General features: G+C 67.3%; 4 protein-coding genes across 7 annotated transcripts in view; 2 read left to right on the top strand and 2 right to left on the bottom strand.

Moving 5' to 3' along the window:
- SBNO2 (strawberry notch homolog 2) overlaps positions 1–3259 on the top strand; it is a 46545-nt gene extending 43286 nt beyond the window's left edge. For 2 of the 3 annotated variants that reach the window (XM_059388460.1, XM_059388461.1), the window contains 9 exons: positions 10–118; positions 331–405; positions 512–655; positions 1533–1627; positions 1713–1802; positions 1913–2041; positions 2165–2241; positions 2401–2591; positions 2681–3259. In XM_059388460.1, the coding sequence (XP_059244443.1) occupies positions 10–118; positions 331–405; positions 512–655; positions 1533–1627; positions 1713–1802; positions 1913–2041; positions 2165–2241; positions 2401–2591; positions 2681–3168 (1398 nt within the window). In that variant the 3' untranslated portion in view covers positions 3169–3259. Of the gene's footprint in view, positions 1–9; positions 119–330; positions 406–508; positions 656–1532; positions 1628–1712; positions 1803–1912; positions 2042–2164; positions 2242–2400; positions 2592–2680 lie in introns of all 3 variants that reach the window. The other variant, XM_059388459.1, reaches the window with a different exon arrangement.
- Positions 3260–5149: 1890 nt separating this feature from the next.
- On the bottom strand, positions 5150–7522 carry GPX4 (glutathione peroxidase 4). 2 transcript variants are annotated; one of them, XM_059387667.1, is made up of 7 exons: positions 7399–7522; positions 6388–6482; positions 6160–6304; positions 5882–6033; positions 5761–5785; positions 5473–5532; positions 5150–5392 (listed from the first exon to the last, which is right to left on the bottom strand). In XM_059387667.1, the coding sequence occupies exons 1-7, from the start codon at positions 7480–7482 to the stop codon at positions 5360–5362; spliced, it is 594 nt and encodes a 197-aa protein (XP_059243650.1). In that variant the 5' UTR covers positions 7483–7522; the 3' UTR covers positions 5150–5359. The 2 variants fall into 2 exon arrangements, with proteins under 2 accessions (XP_059243650.1, XP_059243649.1); XM_059387666.1 differs by lacking the exon at positions 7399–7522 and adding an exon at positions 6774–7019.
- Positions 7523–11671: 4149 nt separating this feature from the next.
- POLR2E (RNA polymerase II, I and III subunit E) lies at positions 11672–18629 on the top strand. Its single transcript, XM_059388458.1, has 7 exons — positions 11672–11781; positions 12501–12675; positions 14592–14707; positions 15301–15381; positions 15757–15815; positions 15924–16002; positions 16141–18629. Exons 1-7 carry the CDS (start codon positions 11725–11727, stop codon positions 16204–16206), a joined length of 633 nt encoding a protein of 210 aa, XP_059244441.1. The 5' UTR covers positions 11672–11724; the 3' UTR covers positions 16207–18629.
- Positions 18630–20167: 1538 nt separating this feature from the next.
- Positions 20168–26306, bottom strand: part of ARHGAP45 (Rho GTPase activating protein 45) — a 10904-nt gene continuing 4765 nt past the window's right edge. Inside the window, exons 6-20 of the mRNA XM_059392606.1 lie at positions 25729–25820; positions 25435–25549; positions 24858–25238; positions 24466–24603; positions 24187–24377; positions 23965–24086; positions 23803–23886; positions 23546–23650; positions 23261–23433; positions 22840–23028; positions 22596–22733; positions 22275–22501; positions 21975–22191; positions 21236–21341; positions 20168–20890 (exon numbers count right to left, since the gene is read on the bottom strand). Of these exons, the coding sequence (XP_059248589.1) occupies positions 20559–20890; positions 21236–21341; positions 21975–22191; positions 22275–22501; positions 22596–22733; positions 22840–23028; positions 23261–23433; positions 23546–23650; positions 23803–23886; positions 23965–24086; positions 24187–24377; positions 24466–24603; positions 24858–25238; positions 25435–25549; positions 25729–25820 (2610 nt within the window). The 3' untranslated portion in view covers positions 20168–20558. The remainder of the gene's footprint in view (positions 20891–21235; positions 21342–21974; positions 22192–22274; positions 22502–22595; positions 22734–22839; positions 23029–23260; positions 23434–23545; positions 23651–23802; positions 23887–23964; positions 24087–24186; positions 24378–24465; positions 24604–24857; positions 25239–25434; positions 25550–25728; positions 25821–26306) is intronic.

Genomic DNA, 26306 nt, shown 5'->3' with positions numbered 1-26306 from the left:
CCCACGCAGTACGGCACCCGGGCCCTCAGCTGTGTGCTCACCGCCGTCCTGAACCAGACTGAGAACAAGGTGCCGCTGCCCCAGGCCTACCCTGGAGGAGATGCCGCTTTTTTCCGGGGTGAGCTGCGGGAGATCGAGGGTCTCGGGTGGGGGGCAGCTTGGCCCTGAGCTGTTTGGGGCGCTGGGATTGGTAGACCAGATCTGTGCCCAAAGACTTCTCCCACCCTCGCTTACCAAGGGGGCGCCGGGGGCAGGGAAGACCCAGGGCTGGCTGGGGAGGGCCCGGGGCCAGGGAAGGGCAGCACGCATTTGAGGCCCTGCCTTCCGCAGACATGAAGCAGGGCCTGCTGTCCGTCGGCATCGGGGGGCGCGAGTCTAGGTCCGGCTGTCTGGATGTGGAGAAGGGTGAGTCCTGTGCGCAGGCCCCCCAGCCCCAGAGGGAAGACCCCCCCCCCCCCAGGCCAGGGCCCCTCCTGACGCGGTCTGAGCGCCCTCCCCGCCTGCCCAGCAGATTGCTCCATCACCAAGTTCCTGAACCGCATCCTGGGGCTGGAGGTGCACAAGCAGAACGCGCTCTTCCAGTACTTCTCGGATACCTTCGACCGCCTCATCGAGACGGACAAGAAGGAGGGCAAATACGACATGGGCATCCTGGGTGAGGGCCACAGCGGGGGCGGCCCGGCCACAGCCACAGCCACAGCCCCGGCCAGGCAGAGCAGGGAATGGCCCCGGCAGTCCCTGGCACCCCCTAGCACCTCGCCCCCACCATTCCACGGAGAGACCAGGCCGGCGGGGCCGGCGCAGTGGCAGCACGCCCCCGGGGGCCTTGGAGGAGCAGGACTGGGAGCAGCGTGGAGAGTCCCGGGAGGCGCTGAGCACTGTCCTGTACTTGGGGGGCCACAGGACCTGCTTCCCGGGTGTCCCGCAGGGACTGGAGCATTTTATTTAGATGTGAGGCATGTGTTGGCGTGCTCAGTGTGATGGTGGTAAGCCGGCACACGTGCTCTCCTCACCCCCGGGGCCAGGCCCTCACCGAGAACAACGGGCCTGTCTCTGACGTTCCACGCGGCCCTGGCGTTGAAAGCTCACGCTCCTGGAACGTGAATGGCTGTGGCCGTGTGCTGATAAAACTTTTGTAGACTCAGTGGCAGGTACAGTTTGCTGACTTTTACACCAGCCGTCCCCCACAGCCACGCAGAGCAGACTGTGTGGGGCCTCTAGTCCTACCGAGCGTGAGTGTCCAGCAGGACCCCAGGCCACCACTGGAGGGGCCACTTGCTATCCAGGGTGCCACGTGGGGTTGGGTCCAGGCCGTCTGTACTGGGGGAACCTGTCTTGTGCTCTGGCGGGCATCTCTGCGGTACCCCAGAACTTGGGACTGACAGCCCCCTAAAGCCCAGAGCCCGGAGCCTGCCCAGCCACACAGGGCCTCAGGCCATGCTGGGATCCTTGGGGCGCCCCCCACGCTGTGTCGGGTGGGGGGACAGGCGGGAGGGGCTCAGCCGGCTGTCCTCTCCACGCTCTCTCTGCAGACCTGGCTCCAGGCATTGACGAGATCTATGAGGAGAGCCAGCAGGTGTTCCTGGCCCCCGGACACCCACAGGACGGGCAGGTGGTCTTCTACAAGGTGAGGGCACCCATTGCCGCCCAGCACTCGGAGTGCGGTCCCCACCGCGGCTGCTCCGCCGCTCTGAGCCCATCTGCTCTTGCAGATCAGCGTGGACCGTGGCCTCAAGTGGGATGAGGTTTATGCCAGGTCGTTGGAGCTGACGGGCACCCATGACGGCTTCTACCTCTCGAAGGTGCGTGTCTGGGTGGCACACAGGTCCCCAGGGGCAGGATGGGGGGGTGGGGGGCGGGGGGCGGGTGGTGGGGCGGGGCAGAGCGCGGCCTCACGCGCCCGCCTGCGCAGGTTCGCGGCAAGCCGAGCTGCCTCCTGGCCGAGCAGAACCGCGGGAAGCACTTCACGGTGTACAAACCCAACGTGGGGCGGCAGAGCCAGCTGGAGACGTACGACAGCCTGTGCCGGAAGTTCCGCCGGGTACGCGCGGGGCCGAGGGGCCGGGGTGCGGGCCGGGGCGCCCTGCACTGGGGGGCGCCCTGCACTGGGGGGCGCGCGGCCGGCCGGCCCGTGCTCGGGACTCACGAGGCGGCGGGCCCCCAGGTGACGGCGGAGGAGGCCAGGGAGCACTGGGAAAACAGCTACGCCTTCTCGCTGACGCACTGCAGCCACGCGGCCTGGTGAGGGCCAGGGCGGGGCTGGCCGGGCGCCCCCCCTCTCCTGGGCAGCCCGACGCTGAGGTTGGGGGCGGCGGGGCCCGGACCCCCCGGGCGGCGCGCGGTGGGAGGGTGCGCAGCCGGCGCTCCGGGTCTGACCCCCGCCCCCGCCCCGCGGCGCAGGAACCGCCCCTGCCGCCTGGTGCAGGAGGGCAAGGACTGCACGCAGGGGCTGCGGCTGCGCCACCACTACATGCTGTGCGGGGCCCTGCTGCGCGTGTGGGGCCGCATCGCCGCCGTCATGGCCGACGTCACCAGCAGCAGCTACCTGCAGATCGTGCGCCTCAAGACCAAGGACAAGAAGAAGCAAGTCGGTGAGCGCACGGGCACGCCGGCGGGGGCGGGGGGTGCCGCGGCCGCGCTGCCCCTCCGTGCCCCTAAACCCGCCCCTCCTCTGTCCCAGGCATCAAGATCCCCGAGGGCTGCGTGCGCCGCGTGCTGCAGGAGCTGCAGCTCATGGACGCGGACGCGAAGCGCAAGAACGCGCGCAGCCGGGGCTTCCCCGCGCCGCTGCCCGCCCTGCGCCCGCTCGCGCTCGCGCTGCCCTGCGGCCCGGGCGAGGTCCTGGACCTCACCTGCAGCCCGCCGGCGCAGGCCTTCCCGCCGCCCTCACCCTTTGCCTTCCCGCCGCCGCCCCCGGACCCCGCGCCAGCCCCCGGGGGCCTGCCGCTGGGCGCCCCGGACCCCGCGGCGGACCCTGCGGCCCTGGCGCACCAGGGCCGCGACATCAACTTCAAGGAGGTGTTGGAAGACATGCTGCGCTCCCTCAACGCGGGGCCGCCCACCGGTCCCTCCGGGCCGGCCGCAGGGGCCGCAGGGGCGCCTGGGGGGGGCGGCGGCCCCGAGCGGCAGAGCGTCATCCAGTTCGGCCCCCCCTTTCCAAACTCCTAGACCGGCGAGGCGACCGGCAGCGGGTGTCTTCTCTGCAATACTCAGCCGCGGCTACAGGGACTCTGTCTGGTCTCCCGCCCACGTGGGTGGTGCGGGGAGCGGGGAGGGCCGGGCTCCCCTGCTGACTGCCAGGAAGGGGGGGCTGCGGTGCCCCCCAACCTGTTCTGGAGGTCTCCACAGCAGTGCCTTCCCTGCGGGCGGCTGGGCGGACCCCTCCCGATGCTGCCCGCCCTTCCGGGCTCTCCGAGGCAGTGCAGGTCCCCACTCAGGATGACTCGGGGTCTGGACTCGGAGTCTAGGCTCCGGCAGGGCCCAGGGTGGGGGGCCCTCCCTCCCTCCGCCTCTGTCCTCCCCCCTCCCACCCACCAGGCCTAGGCAGGGGCTCCCCAACCCACCTCACCCCACCCACCTTACAGGGCCTGGTCTGACCGGAACCCCTGGAATCCACAAGACTGGGTGGCCCCAAGAGCTGGAAACTCAGGAAACCCCAGGTGCTCAGGGCCCTGCCTTCTCTGGGGGGCTCCATGGGACAGGCCCCCCCTATTAATATATGCAATTCTTCCCCACTCTCTTTGCTCCCTAAATTATTGCCCGGCCACCTCTCCCAGGCCCCAGAATCTGCCGTGGAGCTGGCGGTGTGGACGGGCCCCTTGGTTTCTATGTGTATTTATAATGAATTTCAAGTGTACATATGTAAAGAGATCTTTTTTAAATATACGTGCCTTTTCACGATTTCCCAGATTGTCATCTTCTCCTGCCCACAGAGACCGGGGCCCCGGCGGGGGTGGGGGGCTGGGGAGTTGGGAGAGGCCGCAGGTCTCTTCCAGGAGCATTTAGCGGATGCCAGTAGTGACCCCGTTCAGGGGCGGTGGACGTGGCTGTCACCTGTGTAGGGCACCCAGGGTGGGGGAGACCAGCCCACTCCTCTCCCAGACCCGTGTGAGGCCAGGGCCCAGCTGGAAGAGGCAGGTTCCCACCCCAAGAGGCCATTGTCTGCTGTCACTCTGTCACCAGCATGGCAGGCCAGCGGCTTCCAGACTAGCTGGGCCAGACCTATGGTGTCTTGGTTGGGACGCTGGTCGCCTCCTGTGTGCTAGACACACAAACCCCACCGGGGACCGTCATGGGGGTACTCTGAGACCAGATCCTCTGATCACTGGTGTCCTCAGCTGTGGCCCCTGCTTTGGTTTTCTTCCCAGGGTTGTCTTGGGGGGGTGGAGTAGCCCCATAGCCGGAAGTTCTCCAGCCAGAATGTGGGCAAATGAGCAGCCAGGAGACCCCAGGCGGAGCAGCTCAGGGTGCCTGGGGCTTTCCTCCACCTCATTATTCCAGTACTCCAGCCCCCTTCCTCTGCTACTGACCTTTACTGGAGATAGTGGAAGAGGGGGTGAGGGGCAGTCTCAGCCACTCTCCAGCCGTGCCATTCCCCCAAACAGGGACAGGTCTCTGTCCGAGGAACCCTGTTAGCCCCAGGCCGTCCCCCACCCCTCCTGGGGCAGGAAGGCTGGAGACGATGCCCCCCTGCCAGGGCCAGATGAGGCCCTGAGGGCGGGCCTGGGTGCCCTGGCTGTGTCCAACAATGAGGCCAGTGTGCCCGGTGTGGCTCTGTGCCCAGACCGGCTTGGCCTGATGCTCGGCTCCAGGTACCTGGTTTCCCAGTGGGCAGAACCACAAGGCTCAGACCCTGCTGACCCTTCCCCTCTTGGCACTGGGAAGACTGGCCCCAAGCATGGCTCTAACAGCTGTCACCTAACAGGTTAACACCCTGGGTTACAGGAGTACCAGCCAGTAATTCCTATTACCTCCTGCCGGATCAGCTCTGCCGGCGCTTGGTGGGCGGGCCGCTCAGATTAGCACCGGGCAGTCTGCAGAGCCCACGGTGCCCAGGAACTCAGAGGCCAGAACTTGCCCCTGAACCAGAAGGGGCCCGGGCAAAAGGCTTCCCTCCACCCTCTGCAGGGAGACAGCAGCACACGGCAAGCCAATGTGGATGTTTTATTCCCACAAGATAACCACGGGGGTGGGGGGACGCCAAGCCTCGAGCCAGGCCGAGGAACCTTCCTCCGGCGAGGGGTGCACGCCGGGTTCTCGGGTCTGCCCCACCAGCGGGCTGGTTTCCAGGCAGACCGTCATGGGTGCCGGGTGGAAGGCTCCGAGGGGCAGGGCTGTGGGGGGGCGCATACTTGTGCAGCTAGAGGTAGCAGGGCAAGTCCTTCTCGATTACCTGTGGGGGCCAAGGGGGGTCAGGAGTGGCCTCTCCCCTTGGCCCCCACCCCCACCGGGATCAGCAGAAAAGGCACCTACCAGGGGCTCTTCCATGGGACCGTACCGCTTCACCACACAGCCGTTCTTGTCAATGAGGAACTGCCCACAGAGACCATGTCACCGCAGGGCCCCGGCCGGGCGGGGGGGGGGGGGGGGGGGGGGGGTGCTGCTGCCAGGGGCGCTGGGGGCAAGCAAGCAGCCCCCCACCTGCCGCCCGGCTGGGGCCAGGGCACTGAGCTGCAGCTGAGTAGACAGGGGCCCTGGGGACAGGAGCTGGCCCTGGACCCGGTCCTGGCCGCCCACCCCCACCTCCCAGCCGCCTCTTACCTTGGTGAAATTCCACTTGATGGCACTAGGGAAGCAACGGGGAGTCATGAGGAATCCGGTGGCAACGCGGGAGGCCCGCCAGGCACCCCCATCCCGCCCCCCGCCCCAGCCTCCCACGCACTTTCCCAGGATGCCCCGGCCCTTGGGCTGGACTTTCATCCACTTCCACAGCGGGTGAGCGTCGTCCCCGTTCACACAGATCTTGCTGAACATATCGAACTTGACGTTGTAGCCGGCAGCGAACTCTTTGATCTCCGCGTTACTCCCTGGCTCCTGAGGCGAGCAGGGCCGTGGGGGTGAGCGAGCAGCAGCGCGGGCTCCCGCCGGCCCCCTCCCGCCCCCTCCCGCCCCCTCCCGCACACCGGGACGCGGGACACGGGGGCGGCGCCAGCCACGCACCTGCCTCCCGAACTGGTTGCAAGGGAAGGCGAGGATCCGTAAACCGCACTCAGCGTATCGGGCGTGCAGGTCGACAAGCTGAGTGTAGTTTACGTCTGTTTTGCCTCATTGCGAGGCCACGTTGGTGACGATGCACACGAAGCCCCTGGAGGCGAGAGGGGGCAGTCAGGCCAGCTCGGCGCCGCCAGCCTTTGCCTCGCCTCTCCCACGGGGCGCTCAGGGACCCACCGGTACTTGTCCAGGTTAACGGTGCGTCCGTCGATGTCCTTGGCGGAGAACTCGTGCATAGACTGAGCACAGCGCCAGTCGTCTCGGGACGCGCACTGCCAGGCAAGGAAGGCGCATGAGCGGCGTGGGGACCTCGGGGCGCACAGCCCGGAGCCCCCTGCCGCCTGGCTCACTCGCCGGCCTGGGGTGCGCGGAGGAAGGGCTCCCAGGCGGATCCGCGCCCAGAAAACACAGGCCCCGGGGCAAGGAAAAACCGAGGACGACTCCTCCGCGAGGGAGCACGCCCTTTGCGCAGCAGCGCACACTGGAGAGAGGCCGCTGGGGCCCAGAGAGGGCTTGGGCCCGCGCCAGGTGCCCAGCGGTCGGGGTGGGGGACCCGCGCGCACCGGCTCTGGCCACTCCACACTACAGCCGCTATCCCAGGTCACGAGCTCCGCCTGCCCCGGGCTCTCCAGACGGGACTCCTCCCGCCGGGGGCGCGCCCTCCTGCGTCCGCCAGCCCTAGCCTTCCCCCGCCGGGGGACTCGGCGCCGCCGTCGCTGCTGCTGCCGCCGCCTGCCCGGCAACCGGCGGCGCTGCCCGCGGCGACCCGGGGAGCTGGCGGCCGCGCGGCCCATGCCCGGCCGCGCCTGTGCCCAGAGGCCCGCGCCGGGGCACAAAAAGGCCGGTAGCCAGGGCGTCCGGCCGCCCGTCTGTGACGCCACCAAGCAGGCCCCGAGGCCGCGCCTGGTGGGGGAGGGGCGGGGTCGCCCCGCGGCGCGTGACCCGGGCCTTCCCGCCCACCGGGCGCCCTCCGCTCGCCGGGGCCCGGCCGGGGACGCCAGCGGCCGAGGGCGCCCAGCACCCCCACCCCACCGGGGCCTCGACGCCGCCGGCCTCGCGCTCCCCGCAGGCGCCCAAGGGGGGTCCCGGCCGCCCAAGCCCTGCTCCCGAACGGCCCCCGCCCGAGCCCGCCGCGGCCCCGCGCGTCCGCCCAACGGCCCCTCGGCTCGCCGCTGGCGCGGCGCTCACCATGGTGCTGGCCAGGCCGGACGCGGCCAGAGTCCCGCACAGCAGCGCCGGCTTCAGCAGGCGGCACAGGCGGCTGAGGTTCATCTCGGCGGCGGGGACGCCGGAGGCAGCGGCTCCTCCCCTCACCGAGCCCACCAATGGACGCGCGCCGGCGGGCCTCGCCTCCCCGCCCTGGGCCACGCCCATCAGGGACCTCATTGGTCGGACGCGCGGGAAGGGCGGATCCGTGGTGACGAAAGCCAATGGGAGGCCGGGGAGGAGGGGCGGGCGGGGTCGGGGCTGGGGCCGGCCTGCGGCTCCGCGGCCGTGGGCGACTGCGCATGCTCGCCGGCGTGGGGGCGGTGGGGTCTACGCGGGCAGCGCGTCGGTGGGTTTGGGACGGTTATCCGGGTGGTTGACCGCAGCGCCGCGGGAGGCGCCGCCGCGGGGAATTTTGCGGGGGGCCCGGGGGGGGGGGGGCTCGGGCTCGCAGAAAAACCGCTCCAGTTCTTTGGACACTGTTGGTTTTCCTTAAGAAGTTAATAAAGTCACGCGGGGTCGGACTCCGGTGTCGCCGCGGGGGCGCCTCGCTCGGCCCGTGGCCCCGAGAAGGCCGGCGGCCGCCCAGCGCCCGCCGTTAGAAGGGGCACGTGAGCCGGGGGCCACTCCCCTGGTGACCGTTAGCGGGCCCGGCGGCCACGAGGACGCGCAGGTGTGCGCGGGGCGGGCGCGCGCGGGCGGGAGGTGTCTGCGCCCCACGGGGCACGGCCGTCGGCGCCGGGAGCGGCAGGGCTCGACCTCTGCGCTTCTGACTTGTTGTTTTCTCCCCAGGTTCTGGCGTCTGGCCAGGGCGGTGCCATAAACAGACCCGCCCGCTCTTGGGAACCGAGTCAAGGAATTCCTCCGCGGGCCCTCCTGCCCCACGCCCCGCCGAGAGTGCACTCTGACCCGTGGCTGCAGAGGCCGCGGGGGCGGACTCTCTGGGTTTGGCTCCCTTGAAGCCAGTGACACCCCCTCCCTGCCTCCCACCCGGGCCTGCCCAAGTGCTGGCCGAGTTTGGGGGTGAAGGCAGCGGAATGGGGAAATCCATTCCAGGGTCCGCTTCCCCATTCCTTGTCTTGCCCAACCCTCCCGCCAGGGCTTCCTACTCCCCCGCCACCCCAACCTGACGCCCACTTGTCAGCGTCACCTCTTGGAGGGGAGCCCCCATGGTCTCTGCTGGGCAGCCTCATTTCCCAAACAGCACCTGGTCCCCCCTCCTTCTGCCTCCCTGGAACCATGGGATGGGTGGCATGGCAGCACTGGTCTGAATCACTGGAACTGTGCTCAGGCCTTGCCAGGTTCTCTGGGGTCCCGGGGCCCACCTGCTCTCATGAGCCCTTTCTCCTCTCTCTTCCTAATGTCCACAGCCCCGTTGCTGTCTCCGCCTGCCACCCATACATCTTGGGGGACCACCCAGGCCAGCCCTCCTTGGGCCCAGGCTCCCCCTGGGATCCAGGTTCCAACAATCCTGCCTGGTCCTCTTACTCAGATTTGCCCATCATTCCAAGAACCTAGACAGGTGCCATATCTCCCATCTTAAAATCTGTTCCTAGCCCTCCCCCTCTCCACCTTCAGCCCCCCCTCTCCTTGGCATCTATGTCCACATCTCCAACTCCTTTCCCCTCACAAATCCACCCTGCCCCAGGGTCACCAGTCATGTCTGCTTGGATAACCCCCCACCTGACCCGCAGGTCTGCTCAGACTCGCTGTTTGGTGGTCTTGTTGACCAACCCCCCATCCTCCAGACAGCTTCTCCACCCCACCGGAGGGCACCTGGCAACTTCTTGCTGGTCTTTATTCTACTTAGGAGCCTTCACGGAACAGTGCTGGCAGCTGTTGCCACAGTCATTAGCCAGGTCCCCGGGAAGTGGGTGCTGCTCTTGTCCCTGTCCCACAAGGTAGGGGAAGGGAGGCATTTAGGCAGGAAAAAGGTTAAGTAGTGTGCCTTGGTTCCCATGGCCACCACTGGCCACTGCTTCGGGATCCACGTCCTCCCCTCCTCCTGGCCTCTGAATCTTGGCAAAGTTTCGGATCTGTTTGGTGACCTCAGACTCCAATCTCTGATGACGCCCACATGTCTGTCTCCCTTTGGACCTTGCCCCAGATTTCAGGCTCACCCCACTCTCTCCTTCACATTTCTCCTTGGGTTGACAGGAAACTCTCTCATTTTCTTTTTTTAAGATTTTATTTATTTGATAGAGAGAGCGAGATCACAAGCAGGGGGAGAGGCAGAGGAAGAAGGAGGCTCCCCACTGAGCAGGGAGCCCGATGCAGGACTCAATCCCAGCCCCTGGGATCATGACCTGAGCTGAAGACAGACACTTAACCATCTGAGCCGCCCAGACGCCCTTTTTCCAGTTTTAATTTATTTTTAAAGTAATCCCTATACCCAGTGTGGGGTTGGAATTCATGCTCCGTCGACTGAGCCAGCCAGGCGCTCTTGGAGCCCCATTCTTTTCTTTTTTAAAAAAATCATGTATTAGGGAGAGTGCATGAGTGCTTGAAGGGAGGGGCAGAGAGAGGGGGAAAGAGGAAATCCCAAGTAGACTCCCCGCGGAGCCGGGAGCCCAACTTGGGGCTCATTCCCATGGTCCTGACACCATGACTCTGGCCTCAATCAAGAGGTAGAAACCCAACCAACTGAGCCACCCAGGCCCCCTCCGGAGCCCCTTATCTGCCGTCTACACCTGTTTCTCCTTGGTCGGTCTGCCCTGATCCCAGCGGCTCGGATCCTCCTCCCTGTCCATCTGTCTCTTCTCCACACCCTGTCCACCTGCAGATCCCGTGGGGTCCACCTTCCGAACACCAGGAACCTGCCCACTGCTCACCCCTACGCCGACTGGAGCCCCCATCTGTGGCCAAGTGCCCCCCCTTTCCCCTCCCTGGTCTCTCTGGTGAAATGTTGACGGTGGTTGAAAAAGAAAACCCAAGCTTCTCCACCAACAAGGCCTCCCGGGTTTGCTCCTCTACACCCTCAAACCTCCTTTCTTCGCACCGGGCCTCCTCACTGCCAACACACCAGGCACAGTGCAGCTCAGGGCCTTTGCACACACTGCCCTCTGGCCGACGCGCCTGTCTCCAGACGTTCCCTCTCCTTCGGCCTTTGCTGGAATCTCTCGCCTTCCCGGCTGGAAACGGGCAGTCTCCCATGGGGCTTAGCTCCGGCTTGCACTGCTCCTGTTCTGACGTTACTGCTGTGCTCGCGGTTTCTGTTGGGGGTCCCCGGAGCGGGCGGGGTCCCCGGCCGGTTCAGTTGAAGAGAAAATCAGGGTTACAACAGGCCAGATCTAGAAATATGTGTATGGGCCATCATTTTCTCTGGGAATGCCTCGCTGAATGAGAGGTTCCTGACGGCCTCCGGCGGGGCGAGCGCTGAGCGGGGAGAAAGGCGGACGCGCAGTCGGGGCTGGGCTGTGGCCCGCGCGGGCGCAGGTCGGCCGGGTCTCGGGGGACAGGACAGGGAGGAGGCGAGGTGGGCGCACTTCCTGAGCCCGAGGGCTGTGCCGGGCTCCGTCCTTTGGAGTCTCGGCTAAGCCTCTGAAACCGGACACTCTGTGTCCGCTATACAGAAGGGGAAACTGAGGCTCAGGGGCATTACGTTGGACGCGGCCCACAGCAGTTGGACGCAGATTTTTTTTTCTTTAAAAGATTTTATTTATTCGTTTGTTAGAGAGAGAGAGAGTGGGAGATCACAAGCAGAGGCAGAGGGAGAAGCAGGCTCCCCACGGAGCAAGGAGCCCGATGCGGGGCTCCATCCCAGGACCCTGGGATCATGACCTGAGCCGAAGGCAGTGGCTTAACCCACGGAGCCACCCAGGCGTCCCTGGACGCAGATTTACGGAGGGCCTGCGAGGTCGCCCGGCCGTCTCCGGGAGGGCGGCGGGCAGGCCGCGGATCCCGCCCGGGCCTCCGTTTCCCCGCCCGCACCTCGCCTCCGCCTAGCCCGAGTCTAAATTCCGCCCCAAGACGCACGCTGGGCGGAAACCACAACTCCCGAGAGGCCCCGCGGCCCAGGCCACGCGATACCTGCGGAGGCGCGAATGGGCCCTCCCACCCGCTCGGCTCTCGCGCGGCCAACCGGCGCTCGCGGAAGGCCCGGCCTGCCCGCTGGGCTGCCGTTTTCGAAGGTCAGGCGTTCGCCGTAGACAGCCCGGCGAGGGGCGGAGGCGGGGTTCGGCGCAGGCGCAGTCCGTGCGGGTCCTGCCGCGGGCGCGGGCGCAGGCGCAGTCCGTGCGGGTCCTGCCGCGGGCGCCGGCGCAGGCGCAGGCGCAGGCGCAGGCGCGTTGACTGAGAGCGGCGGCGGCCATGGACGACGAGGAGGAGACGTACCGGCTGTGGAAGATCCGCAAGACCATCATGCAGGTGCGCCCGCGTGGCTAAGACGGTGAAGGCGGGCCGGGCACGCGGGGGCGCGGCGGGGCGGCCGGAGCGGAGGGGTCGGGGTGGGCGCCCCGCGGGCCTGCGACCGGCCCCGGGGAGGGTCGCGGGCTGGCGGGAGAGAGGGTCGGGGGCGGGGGTCCGAAGCCCTGCGGGGCGAAGCCCGGGCCGCCGCCCGCCGCCCGCCGCGGCTCCTTTCCGCTCCGCGCCGCGGCTCTGGAAGCGGCGCCGGGACAGCTGTGGGCTCTGCGCCCGGAGTCAGGCCGGGGTCTCCTGGGCCAAGGGGGGCGGGCGCGGGGCTGACCGGCCGCTCTGGCCCCGCGTTTCTCCGTCTGGGTCCTCTTCGGTCTGCCCGCCCACGGAGCCCTGACTCCTGAGCACTGCCTGGCCTGTGGCCGGGTTCCCAGCCAGAGTCCACCCTGGCCTGCCCCGCAGTGGCCCCCGCCCCGCGCCCCGCGCCCCCCGCCCCCGCCACAGCCCTGCCCCTGCTTCTCAGTCCCAGCCTGTCCCGGAGGCTCAGTATGAGGTGACGCGCGGCGGCTGGCCCTGCGCAGGAGCTCTCCTGGGGTGCGTCCTGGTCTTTGTGCCCACTTGCCCCTTCCTCGCTGACCTCTGTCGCGTCATTCCTGCCGCGGCTTCATCCGACCCGAGCTCTTCCGCCATCCCTCCTCGGCCCTGAGCTCACTGGCTAGTTCTTTCTGCAGCTGTGCCATGACCGTGGCTACCTGGTGACCCAGGATGAGCTGGACCAGACCCTGGAAGAGTTCAAGGCCCAGTTTGGGGACAAGCCGAGTGAGGGGCGGCCACGGCGCACAGACCTCACGGTGCTGGTGGCCCACAACGACGACCCCACTGACCAGATGTTCGTGTTCTTCCCAGGTGAGGCCCTTGCTGGTCCCGGGTGGCTGTGTGTCTCCTCGGGGTCACAGCTCTAGTAGAGCCATCCACGGGTTTTCTCAAGGGTCAGCTCATGGCAGCTAGCTGCTGGGTGACCCCGTGTCTACACTGACCCTTCTCTGTGCCGGTCGGAAGGAAGCGGCTCCTCCCCGCTGTGGACAACACCATTGCGTTCTGCCTTGTTTGAGCACTTTTCCAGTTCCCTGCTGTTTCTTTCTTTCTTTCTGTCTTTCTCTTTTTAAGATTTTATTTATTTATTGGACACACAGAGATCACAAGTAGGCAGAGAGGCAGGCAGAGAGAGAGGGGGAAGCAGGCTCCCCGCCGAGCAGAGAGCCCGATGCGGGGCTCGATCCCAGGACCCTGAGATCATGACCTGAGCCGAAGGCAGAGGCTTAACCCACGGAGCCACCCAGGCGCCCCCCCTGCTGTTTCTTTCTTGATGGCTTTCTCTGTCGGGCAGGGTTATCGCAGGCCTCCCCCTGGGCCCCAGCCTCCCCTGTATCCTCCGACCCCACCCGACAGCCCGCCTGCCACTCCCTGTGCCTCCCGCTCCCCGCAGCTCCTTCCCGTGCTGCTGCAGGGTTCTGCCCTCCCACACCCTTTTCGGCGTGGTCTGCCTGCTCGGTGTCCATCTGTCGTTCTTGGAGACCGCGTTCAGAAGCCTCCCCTTCCAGGAGCCCCTCCAGGCCCCAGGTCGAGTGAAGAGCCCACCACGGGCTGTCCCAGGACCCCTGTGCTCTGTCGTGGCCCCTGCTGCAGCGAGGCAGCCTGACTAAAGCCTGCAGAGGCAGAGAGGCCGCGTTGTGCAGGGAGCACCCTGGGGGCCCGGGCCCCGGCTGGCACTGAGGGGGTAGAAAACGTTTGCAGGAGGGCCCCAGCTGGTGCTTTTACAGGAGGGGCCCCTGTGTGTGAGGCGTATTTTCCGGAAGCCTTGGTGCCTAATCAGGTGCCTCCCTGTGGAGCTGTCTCAGCCTCCTCACAGTTGGCCTGGTGGCAGGGCCCTCCCTGGAGTTGGACGGGGTGGACGCCGCGTTCAGATGGGCCCCGGGCCGGGACTGGGTTCCCTGCGTGTTAATCCACCTGCACCGTCACAACAGAGCTCCTTGGACCGGCGGCTTCGACGTCGCACCATCCCCAGTCCTGCTGGAGGCGGGACGTCGGAGCCCGGGTGTCCACCTGAGTCCTCTCTCCCTGGCACATAGGCCTTCGTCTCTGTGTCCTTGTGGGGTCATCCCTCTGCATCCCTGTGTCTTCACATCATCTTAGAAGGCTGCTGGTTTTGTCCAGTTAAGCCCTACTAACGACCTCATTCAGATAAAACCGTCAGTTTTATGACTTTGTTCCCAAGTACAGTGGGATTTGGGGGGGCACAATGCAGACCCCGACGCTTCCTGTCAGGTGAGGCAGGGTCCGAGGCGGTGGGCGGCACAGAAAGGCCCGGCTGGGAGCCTCACGCAGGTGGTGGCCAGTAGCTGACCTGCTCGGCTCAGAGGGACCAGTGGGTCTGGCCTTGCAGGGATGGGACTGTCCTCGCTCAGGTCGGCTGACCACACGTTCCTTCTGAACACACAGCCACCGTGCTGCCTAGACCGGGTGAACTGCTTCGTGTGGGGGTTTCGCAGACCTTGGAACCACTGAGGCACTGGACCAAGTGGATTTCGGATCCTTGTCCCAGAGAGGACCCTCTAGGTGGGGGGGATGTGGGGTACCTTTCAGCTCCTCAGGAGATGTGGACACGAACCAGTTCCCGGTGGGCTCATGGGGACACTGAGGCCCCAGGGGCAGAGCCTGCTCCCGAGCTGCACTGGGGCGCCGTGGCGAGGCAGAGCCAGGCCGCAGGCCCCCCCGGGAAGAGGCGTCCTTACAGCGCAGGCTGCCGCGCGTTCTGTCCCCAGAGGAGCCTAAGGTGGGAATCAAGACCATCAAGGTGTACTGCCAGCGGATGCAGGAGGAGAACATCACGCGGGCCCTCATCGTGGTGCAGCAGGGCATGACCCCGTCCGCCAAGCAGGTGGGTGCACGCCTGGCCCCCTCCCCCCAAGGCCGAGCCCGTGCGCCCCACGTCCCCCTCCCAGGGCCCCGCTGACAGGCGGCGCCGTGTCCTCGTGGGGCCTCGGGAGCTTGGGCTCTGAGAACGAGCAGCTGTGCCATGCGGGCCTCCCAGAGCAGCCCCCACATTGTCCCCGCCAACGCCCGCTGAGGAGAGAAGCCGGACTGGGGAGGCCGCCCGTGGAGGGGCCGGGGTCCCTGCGTGGGGGCTGGACCGGTCTGAGTGGGTGCTGGTGTGGGATGGCGGGCGGCAAGCGGTCTCCGTGTGCGGAGTTCCCGCAGTCCCGTCAGCGCAGGGACGGCCGTGGGGGCATTTTGCCGGATGTCACTGTGAAGCCAGGCTAAGGCCCGGGAAGCGTGTCGGGGTGGGTGGGCTCTTCCGCCTGGAGAAACCCCGCTGACAGGGGTGGGATTTCCTGGTTCGTGACGTGGGGTGCTTTTCGGAGGTGTGCAAGTGAACCCCTCCGGCCGCCTGCCCGCTGTCAGCCTCTGGGGAAGAAGTGGGGTGGCGGCGTCTTGCCCTCGGCTATGCGTGAGGCTGCGCGTGTCTTGCAGTCTCTGGTGGACATGGCCCCCAAGTACGTCCTGGAGCAGTTTCTGCAGCAGGAGCTGCTCATCAACATCACGGAGCACGAGGTGGGGACAGAGACGGGGCCCGCCAGGGCGCGGGGGGGGGGTGACGGGGCCGCGTCCCAGCGAAGGTCTGCAGGAGGGAGTGGAGCAGGGTCTCTGGGTGTGGCCCTAGGCGGGAAGCACACCTGGGAACCTGCCAGGAGTCCGGAAGCTGGGGGGCTGGAATCTGCTGCCCCAGGGGTCCCCAGATGGTGCCCCCGGCCCGTCCGCCTGAGCTGCTCTAGTCCCCCGTCCGCGTGTGGAGTCAGGAGCTGGGGCGGGGGATAGCAGCCGGGACCACCGAATGCCCCGGGTGGATGTTCGTGGTGAGGAAATAGCCCGTGGCACGCGGTGCTCCCCCGTCCTGTGTGGAGGCACAGTGGGGTCTCTTCTCGGCAGCTGGTCCCAGAACACGTCGTCATGACCAAAGAGGAGGTGACAGAGCTCCTGGCCCGGTAGTATCCTTTCAGCTCCCGTCTGGGCCCTTCCCCCTCCCGCCCGCACGCCGACCCCCACCCCACCCCAGCCAGCGGAGCCTGGCTTTTTCCCTGACCCGAGCTTCTCAGTAAACTCCGGGAGAACCAGCTGCCCAGGATCCAGGCCGGAGACCCCGTGGCCCGCTACTTCGGGATAAAGCGAGGGCAGGTGAGCAGTGCTACGCCCGGCCCCTCTAGACGGAGCCGGCGCGTCCAGCCACGCCGGCTCCCCGCCAGCCCGGGGCCCCCTGTGCGGCCTCCCACAGCCCCCCACAGCCCCCCGCAGCCTCGCCTTCCATGTGCGCAGGTGGTGAAGGTGATCCGGCCCAGCGAGACTGCCGGCAGGTACATCACCTACCGGCTGGTGCAGTAGCCGCCCCGCGAGCCGGTGAGATGTGCCGTGTGGCCATGGGGCCTGCCTGTCCAGGAGTGAGTCCCAGCTTTCCTCTCCTCTTACCCCACCGTCGTCTCTGTCACCGCCCTGTCGGGGGCGCGTGGAGGCAGCCCCGCTTCCTGCCCGGCCGGGCTCGCCTCGCACAGCAGGCCTGACACGTGGTGGTCTGCCCGTCTCTCTCCCGCCCTGCGGCCTGGAGGCAGATGGGGCTGTGCCCCCCATCCCCTGCCACGAGGAACCTCACCGCTGCTTTTCCGGACCCTGGGGTGACCCCGCCTGGGTGCTGAGCCCCACCCCGGACCCCGCATGAGTGAGCCTCCAGAGGGGACAGGATGCCACAGGGAGGCCTGCAGCAGCCAGTGACCTGTAGCCGTCCTGGCTCAAGTGTCCGGCCGGCCCCCAGCAGGGCGGCCCGGCCGTCTGTCCACGGGGCGGCAGGGGGGTCAGCTGCTCCGATGCTGGGCGTTTGTACCAGTGAAAGTATTGGAGTAAATAAATTGGCCAGTCTGGAGCAGCAAGGCGGAGTGACAGGTTTGCCATGAGTGGCCTCACTCGAGGCCCTGGACCCTGGGCCCGTACCCGTGTTCCGCGGGGCCTGCTGCCCCTCTCCCCTTGGGGGCCGCGTCCAGGCGGGTCCCTGTCCAAGTCTGCAGTGGAGGCGGATGGCGGGGGGCTTGCTCTCTGTGTCGTTCAGCGTTCTCTGGCGTGGAAGTGCGTGGTCGGGTTCCCCGGTCTCCGCATTAGTGATTCCGTGCGGGAGGCCTTCCTGGTCTGGCTGGAAGGTTGGCTGTCCTTGTCTTTCGGCCGGCTTGATCGCGCTCTGGTTCACGTGTCACAGTGGACGTGTGCAGGACGCCCCTCGGTGGCTCTCAGGTACCATCAGTCTTAGAACTCGTCACCCTGAAGCAGCCCCATCCCCATCAGCTGCCGGTCCCCGTCCCCCATCCCCCCATGAGCACCTTCCTGTGCGTGGAGGTCTAGTCTGGGCGTGTCACACACGGGGACTCAGCCTGCGTGCCCTTCTATGTCTGGCTCCCTCCCTGCGTGTCCGGGCTCGGGGTCTGTCCCCGGGGCCGCAGGTGGGGGCCTTGCTCCAGCTCGGGGCCGGGGACGCTCCCATCCATGGGGGACACGTGTCGTCTGTCCAGCTGCGAATGCAGACATTCCGGTGCCCAGTTACCCTCCAGCGGACCCTGGACTTACGTGTCTTGGGCCGTGATTTAGGAACACTGCTGCCGCGAGCGTCGGCGTACGGGTTCTGTGTGGACATGTGGGTGCATTTTTTCTGGGTGTGTGTCGAGCTGTGGACTCGCTGGCTTGTGCGGACGCCGGTTATCCGGTGCAGAAATCGCTGGGCTGCTCGGTGCCGTGGGGGCCCTGAGTCACAGTCGCACGGCCTTGCCTGCGCTCGCTGCTGGTGCCCCGCACACGCGATTCCCGTCTCCCTGATGGCTAACCCCGTGAGTTGTTCTCTGGTGCTGGGAGGCCACGGACGGGTCGTCTCTGTAGGAAGGTCTGCTCGACCCGCACGTGTCGTGTGGTTGGGCTGCGTGTCCCTGTCGCCCCCGGCACAGGCCACAGGTACGCACCCGTGTCTCTTCTCACATACGCGCTTGGCAGAGGCGTGTCCGTGGTTGCGATTCCTTAAACGTTTGTAAGTTTGGTGAGTTTACACGTGGCCTGAAGTTCGGGGGTTGACTCGGGCCTGTGTGATGCGGGGATGTGCTTTCCCCTGGACAGACCGGGGTCTCGGTACTTTCTAGAATGGCAGTGGGGTCTCCTGTGCATGTGCACAGGCACGGGGCTGTTTCAGGGTCCCACAGACCCATCCACGTGTTAGAAGAGCTTGTTCCCACCCCCACAAACATACATGCTCTGCCTTCCAAAGTCAGCTTGACCAGAGTAAGCCAGAGCCAGAAGGATGGAACCTACAGGACCTCCTCCCAGCAGGGCCCCCGAGGCGGCCCGTCCCCACATGGGAACAGGGTCCAGCCTCAGGAAGGGCGGGATCCTGACCCCTGCTACTATGTGGAGGGACCCTGAGGACACGGGGCTCAGGGAGAGCGGCCAGACCCAGAAGGACCCGTCCTGCAGGTCCCCACTCCCAGGAGGGCCCCAGAGAAGTCCTGTCTACACGGACAGAGAGGAGAGGGTGGGGGCCGGGGCTGGGGCAGGGGTGGGAAGTCCCTCCTTCGTGAGGACAGAGTCTCTGTGTGGGGGGATGGGGCGTTCTGGAGACGGAGGGCAGGGGTGTGAGTGCTTCCGGCCGCGGAGCTGTGCGCGTAGCCGGTGAACGTCCTGGATGTCTTAACCACAGTAAAATAAATTTGGTTATTGGAGTTTTTTCGTGTCACGGGGTTTTAATTGTGTTTTGTTTGTAAATAAATAAATGTGTGAAGCTGTGTCTGTCCCGTGTGAGGTCGAACTGACTGCGGAAGTCGGGCCGTGAGGAGTCTCGGGCACGGGGTGCCTTGGCTGCTCCTGAACGTGGAGTACCGTGTGGGGTGGGTCTACGCCGTCTGTGCGGCGGGTGCGGCTCCGCTCCGTGGGCACAGGAAGGACTGCGACAGGTCCGCAGGGATTGCAGCCGGCGGTTTGGTGCGCAGCCTCCTCTGTGGTCTCCGGCAGCACCGGGCTCTCCTTTGGGAATGCGTCCGTCTGCCGCACTGGGACCGCAGCCCGCCTCTGCTGCTGAGCACCTGCCGTCCCACGGCCCCGGCATTGGTGGGAGCTGGGCGGTTGCTCTGGCACATGCCTAGGCGCCCCCTCCTAGGGTACGGGTTTGGGGGTGGCGGCAGGGGGGGCCCATTCACATGGCCCTGGGCCCCTGTGACATTCTGTGAGCCTGGGCGAAGCCTGGCCTGAAGCCGGCCCCAAAGGAGTAAATCAGCAGGCGCTCTGCAAACAGCATCAGAGCCCTCGGCTGCCTCGCCTGGCCAGGCTCCAGGCGCTTCTCAGGACGCACACGCCTTGACGAACGGGTGTATGTGGCGTGCCGCCGTCCGCCGGAGCGCTGGTCAGTTGGACAGTTTCGTGTTCGTTCTTGTGACCCGTTTTTTCAGATGTGTATCGGACGGGTCCCTTCTCGGCCTTTTGGCTAAGATCAAGTGTAAGACGTATCTTGGATCGGCCGATTTTTTTCTGTGAAAGGACAGGACTCGGTGTTTTCAGGTCTGGGCCGCATCGTCCGGGTTGTGCTCTGGGCAGCAGTGGCCGTGGACAGCACTGGGGCGTGGGCGTGGGCCTGTGCTGTTCGCCAGCGTGAGTCCGCTGTTTGCTGGCTCCAGGGCCTCCCTTTCTGGATCTTTTTCCGCTACGGCAGGGGAGGGCCAGGCCAGCTTGCACAGAGTGTTCTGTCCGCCGCGGACACTGTCAGTCTGAGCCGGGGGTGGGCCGCAGTGTTGGGCCAGCCCCTCCCAGCTGCTTGGGTCCCGATGGGTGTGGATTCCAGCTGGGTTTTTGCAGCCAATGAAAGGCTGGGTCTTCCTGCTGTTGAGCCAACCTTGACCCTCCGAGGCCGGTCCAGCCGGGCTGAAGGGATCTGTGAGAGGAACTGGGGAGGGTGGCTGCTGGCTGGCTGCCGGCCGGCTGTCCGCTGTGCTGCCCTGCAAGGCAGCCCCAGCTCTGAGACTGGTCAGCGAAAGTGAGGTTCACACTCAGGTGCTCAGGCATCGGCCATGCTTCAGGGCTTCGTAGCCACACCCGGCTGGTGGCCGCTGCCCGGACAGCCTGAATGGACCGTTTCTGCCGTCTGGAAGGTTCCTCCGAGCAGCCCTGGCCGAAGTTTCCCAGGAATACGTATCTGATGCCTGGGTGTGCACAACCCACCTGGGCTGTTTTCTGGGGGGGTTTCTCTTCCTGAGAGTCCTCTCCAGTGGGGAGCCAAAGACACGGCTCGGGGCTCTGTGTCCCCCTCCCGCCGCCGCCAGAGAAGATGGGCTCAGATTTAAAACTTTATTTTAAGCAAAATGTGCATTTGAAAAACCTACATCATGGCCCGGGACGGACCTCACCGCGCTCCGTGGGGCCCGACACTGCCTCCAGGACCCCGCCGTCTGGCTTCCAGCATCCCTTCCATGGCGGCCGGTGGCCCACAGGGTGGCTGGCTCCGAGGGCAGGGCCACTCAGCAGGGGTGTACGTGGCTTCTTCATGGCCCCGGCACGCAGGCAGACACAGGGCAGGCCTCTGCCTCTCCCTGTGCTCCTGGGAGCTTCTGGAAAGGGCAGCCGGTAGCGGCCTCAGTGTATTGTTCTTGGAGTATGAGGCCTCACAGTGACCAGACGTCCCCAGAGATCTCCTCAGCCACCAGCCCGGCCGGCCAGCGCCCCAGCTACACACACTCCGGCTGCCGCCCCGGGCCCGTGCCTGCCTCAAGCCGCGCACCGCGGAGCCCCATGGCAGGCAGCGGGACCTTGGCCACATTGTTGCACTGGTTGGCGTTGAACTCGGCGAGCTGCTGGGAAAGGCCTCCCCCGTCGCTGTGCCTGGCCCCGGCGCCCAGCTGCTCCTCGCTGCCGCTGCGGCTGCCCTGGGCCACCTCCGTGCTGGCCTCGCTGCCCTGCTTCTCCTGGAAACTGAGGCGGTGTCCCCTGTCCGCTGGGGACAGAAGCTCTGAGGCCTCTTCTACCTCGGAATCAGAGTCGTTGGAGGCCACCCGGGATTCTGGGAGGTCAAGAGAGGTGGGGGGTGGGGGAGGTGCGGAGACAGGACAGACAGACATGTTGTGACCGGGAAGGCCCTGGGGACCGGCGCCTGACATGCTGTCACTCACAGGGCCCCACTCCCCACCTGGGACTGCCCGCCTGCCACCAGAGGGCAGTCTCTGGGCACAGGGCTGTTGCCATGAGCTGGGTACCCCGCCAGTGACTATGCCACACCTCAGGAACATGTCAGACAGGCGAGCTCTTCCTGGGAGGCAAACCCACAGCCGTGTGGCCTCTGGGCACCCAACGTGGCCCCAAGACGCCTCGTCGCCCGGCTGCCGACCTGGCTGTCACCACCACTCACCTGGGCCACCATCCGCCACCTCCTGCAGGGGGACTGTGGCCCCCGCGCTCCCCTCCTGGTAGGGCACCTGCACCTCTGCCTCAGCCCGTGCCGCGTCTGAGCTGTCCTGCAGGTGGCAGAACGGGGCTCAGGGAGGGCCCAGGATGCCCGCCAGGCCCCAGCTCTGCTCTCGCTCTGGTGAACCAAGAACCAGGAGAGCCTACAGCTCCTCAGTGCTCCCTGCGGTGTGCGTGACGTCACCGCATCCCGTGTATGCGCGGGCTGCCCTGGCCTCGCTGGGGCAGCAGAGTGAGGTCCCACGTGGATGAAACCAGCGTGTCCTGCTGCCCCTGCACCCCCACAGTCCCAGGAGAGGTACGGCGGACCCTCCGCAGGGACTAGCGCACGAGAATGAGCAGCTGGGAAGCTATGTGCGCAGAGCCTGTGGAAGAGAGCTGGTGGCGCAGCCTGTGACGTGGCAGGGGGCGCAGCGGGGCGGGTCGTGAGCCTGAGCCTGGGGATGCGCCAGAGGCGGTGCAGAGAGAGATGGACGGAGCGGCCGGGCTCCAGAGCCAGGTGGGGGAGGTGCGGCCACAGGGCCTTGGCACTGGTGGTGGAGCTTCCCCCAGGGGAGCTCCCCCTCCATCAGTTCTTTGCTTAAAAGATGCCTCTGGGGCCCCTCCTGACGAGCCTGCTGAAACCAAGGCTCTCCGTCCCACCCCACTCGCTCGGAGGGGGCAGCCCTGGGGCCTGCCCCCACCTTCAGCTGGCCCCCAGGCACCTCCTCGGGTTCCTCCTCAAAGATCAGGCTGTAGTGCGTGATGAGGGTCTCCACGATGCGGGCCTGGTGCGGGTAGTCGACCAGGGAAGACAGGGACACGGTGGCCTCGGTGGGCCTGGGCCGCAGCAGCGTGGGTCCGAACACGATGCCCAGGTTCCCCGGAGTCATCTTGTTGTCCTGCTCCACCGCCACGATCCTAGGGTCCCGCGGATGCGGAAGCAGGTGTGAGTGCCCGCTGAGGCTGCCCCAGGCCCTGCCGACCTGGGCCCCGGCCCTCACCTGCGCAGGTGCCGCAGCAAGTACGTCAGTGTGGCCCGGTTCTCGGGGGGCAGGTCCTGCAGGAGCTCCCGCAGCCGGCCCGCCATGGCCACGGCCGCGGCCTCGGTCTCCGCAGGGTCTGCCCGGCCCCGGGACGCCACCTTGGCCTCCGCCTCCGCCTTCAGACTGTCCTTGGCCAGCCCCACGAGCTCGTGGTAGAGGCGGAAGGAGAGGATGGGTTCAGGCAGCTGCGGGGGGAGTGGAGCAGTGGGGTCTGCGCCCTGGCCCGCCGCCCCACCCCCGCCCGGCTGGGCGTGAGCCGCCGCCCCGCCCTGGTCCTACCTGCCGCAGGTAGAGCTTGAGGACGTTGCTGATGTCGTGGGGCGAGGCCTGTGACAGCTCCACCAGCTCCTGGCCAGCCTCGAACGCCTGGCACAGCTTCTCCACGCGCGTCTTCACCCCGTTGAGACGGTAGATGCCCTGCGGGGGCGGCCGTCAGCCCGGGCCACGCCCCACGCCCGCCCCCCCCCCCCCCCCCCCCCCCCCCCCGCCAGGACGAAGCCCCGACGGCCGCCCCCGCGGTCACCTTGGTGTGCAGTGCCCGCTGCTCGATCTCGCAGACGCACTTCTTGACGATGAAGGGGATGCCGTCGGGCGCGCCGCAGGCCGCCTTCAAGAAGTCCTGGCCGAAGAGCTGCAGGCGGCCCTGGAGTTTCTTGTGGCCACACTGGATGGCCAGCGTGTCCAGGCACTTCTTGTGACAGGCCAGGCAGCACTGCGGGGGGCGCCCGTGAGCGAGCCCCCCAGCCCACGCCCACAGCACCTCCACTCTGAAGCCCTCCTGACCCTGTCTCCCCTCCTGGCTGGGCGCCGCACCTCCGCCGCCCGGGCCTGGCTCCTCCGCCGGGCCAGCCTGCTCCCACCTCCAGGCCCTGGCCGGGACCTCTGCCAGCGCCCTCTTCCCCCCGCCGGGGCCCTCTGGGTCTGCACGAGCCGGCCGCCCTCACCTCCTCACACTCCGCCCCCTGGAAGTAGACGTAGCTGTTACACTCCCTGCACTTGGCCGGCGTGCGCAGCTTTCGCAGACGGTGCGTGCGGGCAGCCTTGGACAGCCCCACGTTGCGGAAAGGCCCACTGGGCACGGCCACTGGCAGCTCGGGGGCCATGCCGTTGAGGTCAGCTGGGGGGCAGGGCAGGTGGTCAGCCTGAGCGAGGCTGGTCTGGGCCGGGGCCAGGCCCAGCCCCGGAGTCCAAAGCCCCGCCCCACAACGTCCACACGGGGGCCCCCTCACCCTGCTCAAAGGCTGACGGCCCTGCACTGCCCTCCTGGTCCACCAGCTCCTCGTTGGACGACAGGGTGCCGCTGGATGACATCCGCTCCAACTTCTTAAAGTCCCCTGAGCAGGAAACGGGCGTCAGGCAGCCCAGGCCCACAGGGGCCCGGCACGGGTCAGCCGGACCCTCCCCAGAGCCAGCTCACGGCTCTGCCCGCACGATGAGTCCGCCGCCCCACACCCAGGCCAGCCTCCAGGTAGCCAGGCCCCCTCACCTGAGCCAGGGCTGGGGTCCAGGCTGCCCTCTGAGTCTGACACGGTGGTGGGCCACGACTTGTGCACCTGGTGTCCACGCCCACCTGCAGGAGGGGTGTTCAGCGGGGACTGAGGGGCTCTAGAGAGGCCGCGCCCACTCGCCACCCCCACCGGGCCCTCACCCCTGTGTTCCTTGGCAGGTGTGCCATTGCCGGATCCACCTTCCTCCTCAGGGCTGCCGGTGGCCTCTGCCCCCGTGGCGTCACTGGCAAGGCTCCCCTTACGGGTGCGCATGACCGGGGACCTGGAGGGACAGGACAGGGACCTCGGGAGCGTCAGCGCACCCAGCCCCATCTCAGTGTGGGGGGAGCCCCGCGGCCCCAGGTGCGCGCAGGCGGCTGTACCAGGCGTTGGCGGAGACGTGGGGCTCGAAGTCGTAGCGCACGTCGGGCTCCTCGTCCCGCTGCAGCTGGCCCACGTAGGAGGCGTACTGCTGCCCCGGGTCGTACAGCTTGCTGCTCTCGCACAGCATCTGGAAGTGCACGGGCAGCGAGGCCGTCTGCATGTGCAGCATCTGGTAGTAGGAGATGGTGGCCTGCGGGCGACGGGGTGCCGGCGTGAGCCCCACTGGCTGCGCCTCCGACCCCCACAACGCCGGCTGGAGCGCGGGACACGGTGCGCACCGACTTGATGGTCTGGTCGCTCTGGCGGATGACCTCCTGGATCTGCCGCAGCACCGTCACCTTGGTGTCCTCCAGCTCCTGCTTCTGCGTCTTGGCATCGGCCACACACGTCCGGTAGGTGGCCATGGCTTCCTCGGCCTGGATGGGGGCCGGGGGGCGCGCACACAGCCCTCAGCCGGGTTCAGGCCTTGGACGCCCCAGCAGCAGAGAAGGGCGGGTCGGCGCTCCTGCGGGGTGCCCCCGCCCCTGTCGGGAGCTGCGCCCGCGGGATCGGCCCCCGCTGCCTGTCCGCTACCCGTCCGCTGCCCGCTGCCTGTTGCCCGCCCGCTGCCCGTCCGCTGCCCGCTGCCCGCCCGCTGCCCGCTGCCCGCCCGCTGCCCATCCGCGCTCACCTTGTTCTTAGCCTCCTCCTCCAGGCGCCGCCGCTTGTCCAGGGTCTTGGAGGCGGCGGCCCCGGGCCCGGTGACGGCCTGCTCCTCCTCGGCCTTGACCGCCAGGAAGTGGGCCTTGCCGTGGTCCTCGCAGCGCTGTGTGTAGCCCTGCTTGGCCTTGCGCAGGTTTGATTCCGCCTCTTGCTGTGGGTGTGGGGGCGAGGACGCCGTCCAGAGCCGTCCTCCAGCTGGGCCTGTCCCCGGCTTCTCTCCCCGACCGGCCCCCTGAGCCCCCCACACGTGCCCACAGCCCACGGCACGGCCGCACGGACCGAGGCCCTGCCCCAGAGCGGACGGCAGGAGAACCGGAGGGGACGCCTGCAACGGGTCCCTGGGAGGACGCTTTCAGCCCCCAAAGCCGGGACGCGAGCTCTGCGACCCCTGGGGCCCCGTCAGAGCGGCGGGCGCGCTCCCGCCTCTCACTTCCCCTCATGCACAGGAGAACAGCGAGGCCGGCCGGGCAGGAAGCCAGGCACCCTCGGGTTGGCAGGAAGAGCGCTCGGGTGGCCTTCTGGGGGCCACACTGCGCAGCCTGCACCGTCAGAGCCCGCCACGCGAACGCCAGCAGCACCCACGCAAAGTCCTGAGGACGACCTTCCACACGCAACACGGCACCCAGGAACCCCGTGAGGAAAGTGCTGACACTCAGTCTTCTGCCCGGAGAAACAGGTAAAATCCCGTCGGGACAGCAAAGCAGGTGGGGGTCCGTAGCTCACACCAGCCAGGGCCGAGTCCTCTAATATGGCAAAGGCTCCGGCAAATCAAGAAGAAATGGGCCTTTGTCCAAAGTGAGCAATTACAGAAGAGAGGGCCGGCAGGAAGACAGGCTCGCCTGCGCACACCCTCCCCGACGCCCGCTCTGGGCGCCCGCGGGAGACACCGGCCCGGCCGCAGGCCCGCAGAGCGGCCCCGGAGGTCTCGGCCCTACAACCCGGAACGCCAAGAGCCCCCGCAGTGCGCAGACGGCCCGCCGGTGGGACCTAGTGAAAGGAGCCAAGCGGCCTCCACAGCCGTGACCGGTGACAGGTGACGGGACGAGGGTGCAGCTGGTGGAGGGGGAGTGCGGTGGAAAAAGGCCGGGAGCCCGAGACTGAGCCCTTGCGGAGGGCCCAGAAGGGGGAGGCGCGTTTGCTGGCAGCGCCGGAAGGAGCTGGGGGTGGGAGCCGCGGGCCCTGTCAGCGAGCTCGGAGATGCCAGTAGCTTCGGAAACGTCTGACCCAACCACGGGGAAGAGACTTGCCCTAGACCTGTGAGCGCCTCGGTCCCCTGCCCGCCCCGCCCCGTCCATGCCGGTCTTCCCCTCCAGCCCGCACAGAACAGCCGGGGGTGGCGGGCCTGGCGTCTGAGGGGTAGGGGCAGCCCCCAGCGGGGGCAGGAGGCCCCCGCGCCGCCCCCCGCCCCCCCCCCCCC

The sequence above is a fragment of the Mustela nigripes genome, chromosome 2 (genome assembly GCF_022355385.1).
Source record: "Mustela nigripes isolate SB6536 chromosome 2, MUSNIG.SB6536, whole genome shotgun sequence".
Lineage (NCBI taxonomy): Eukaryota > Metazoa > Chordata > Mammalia > Carnivora > Mustelidae > Mustela > Mustela nigripes.
The sequence above is the reverse complement of the archived record's forward strand: the minus strand, read 5'-3'. Positions and strand labels throughout refer to the sequence as shown.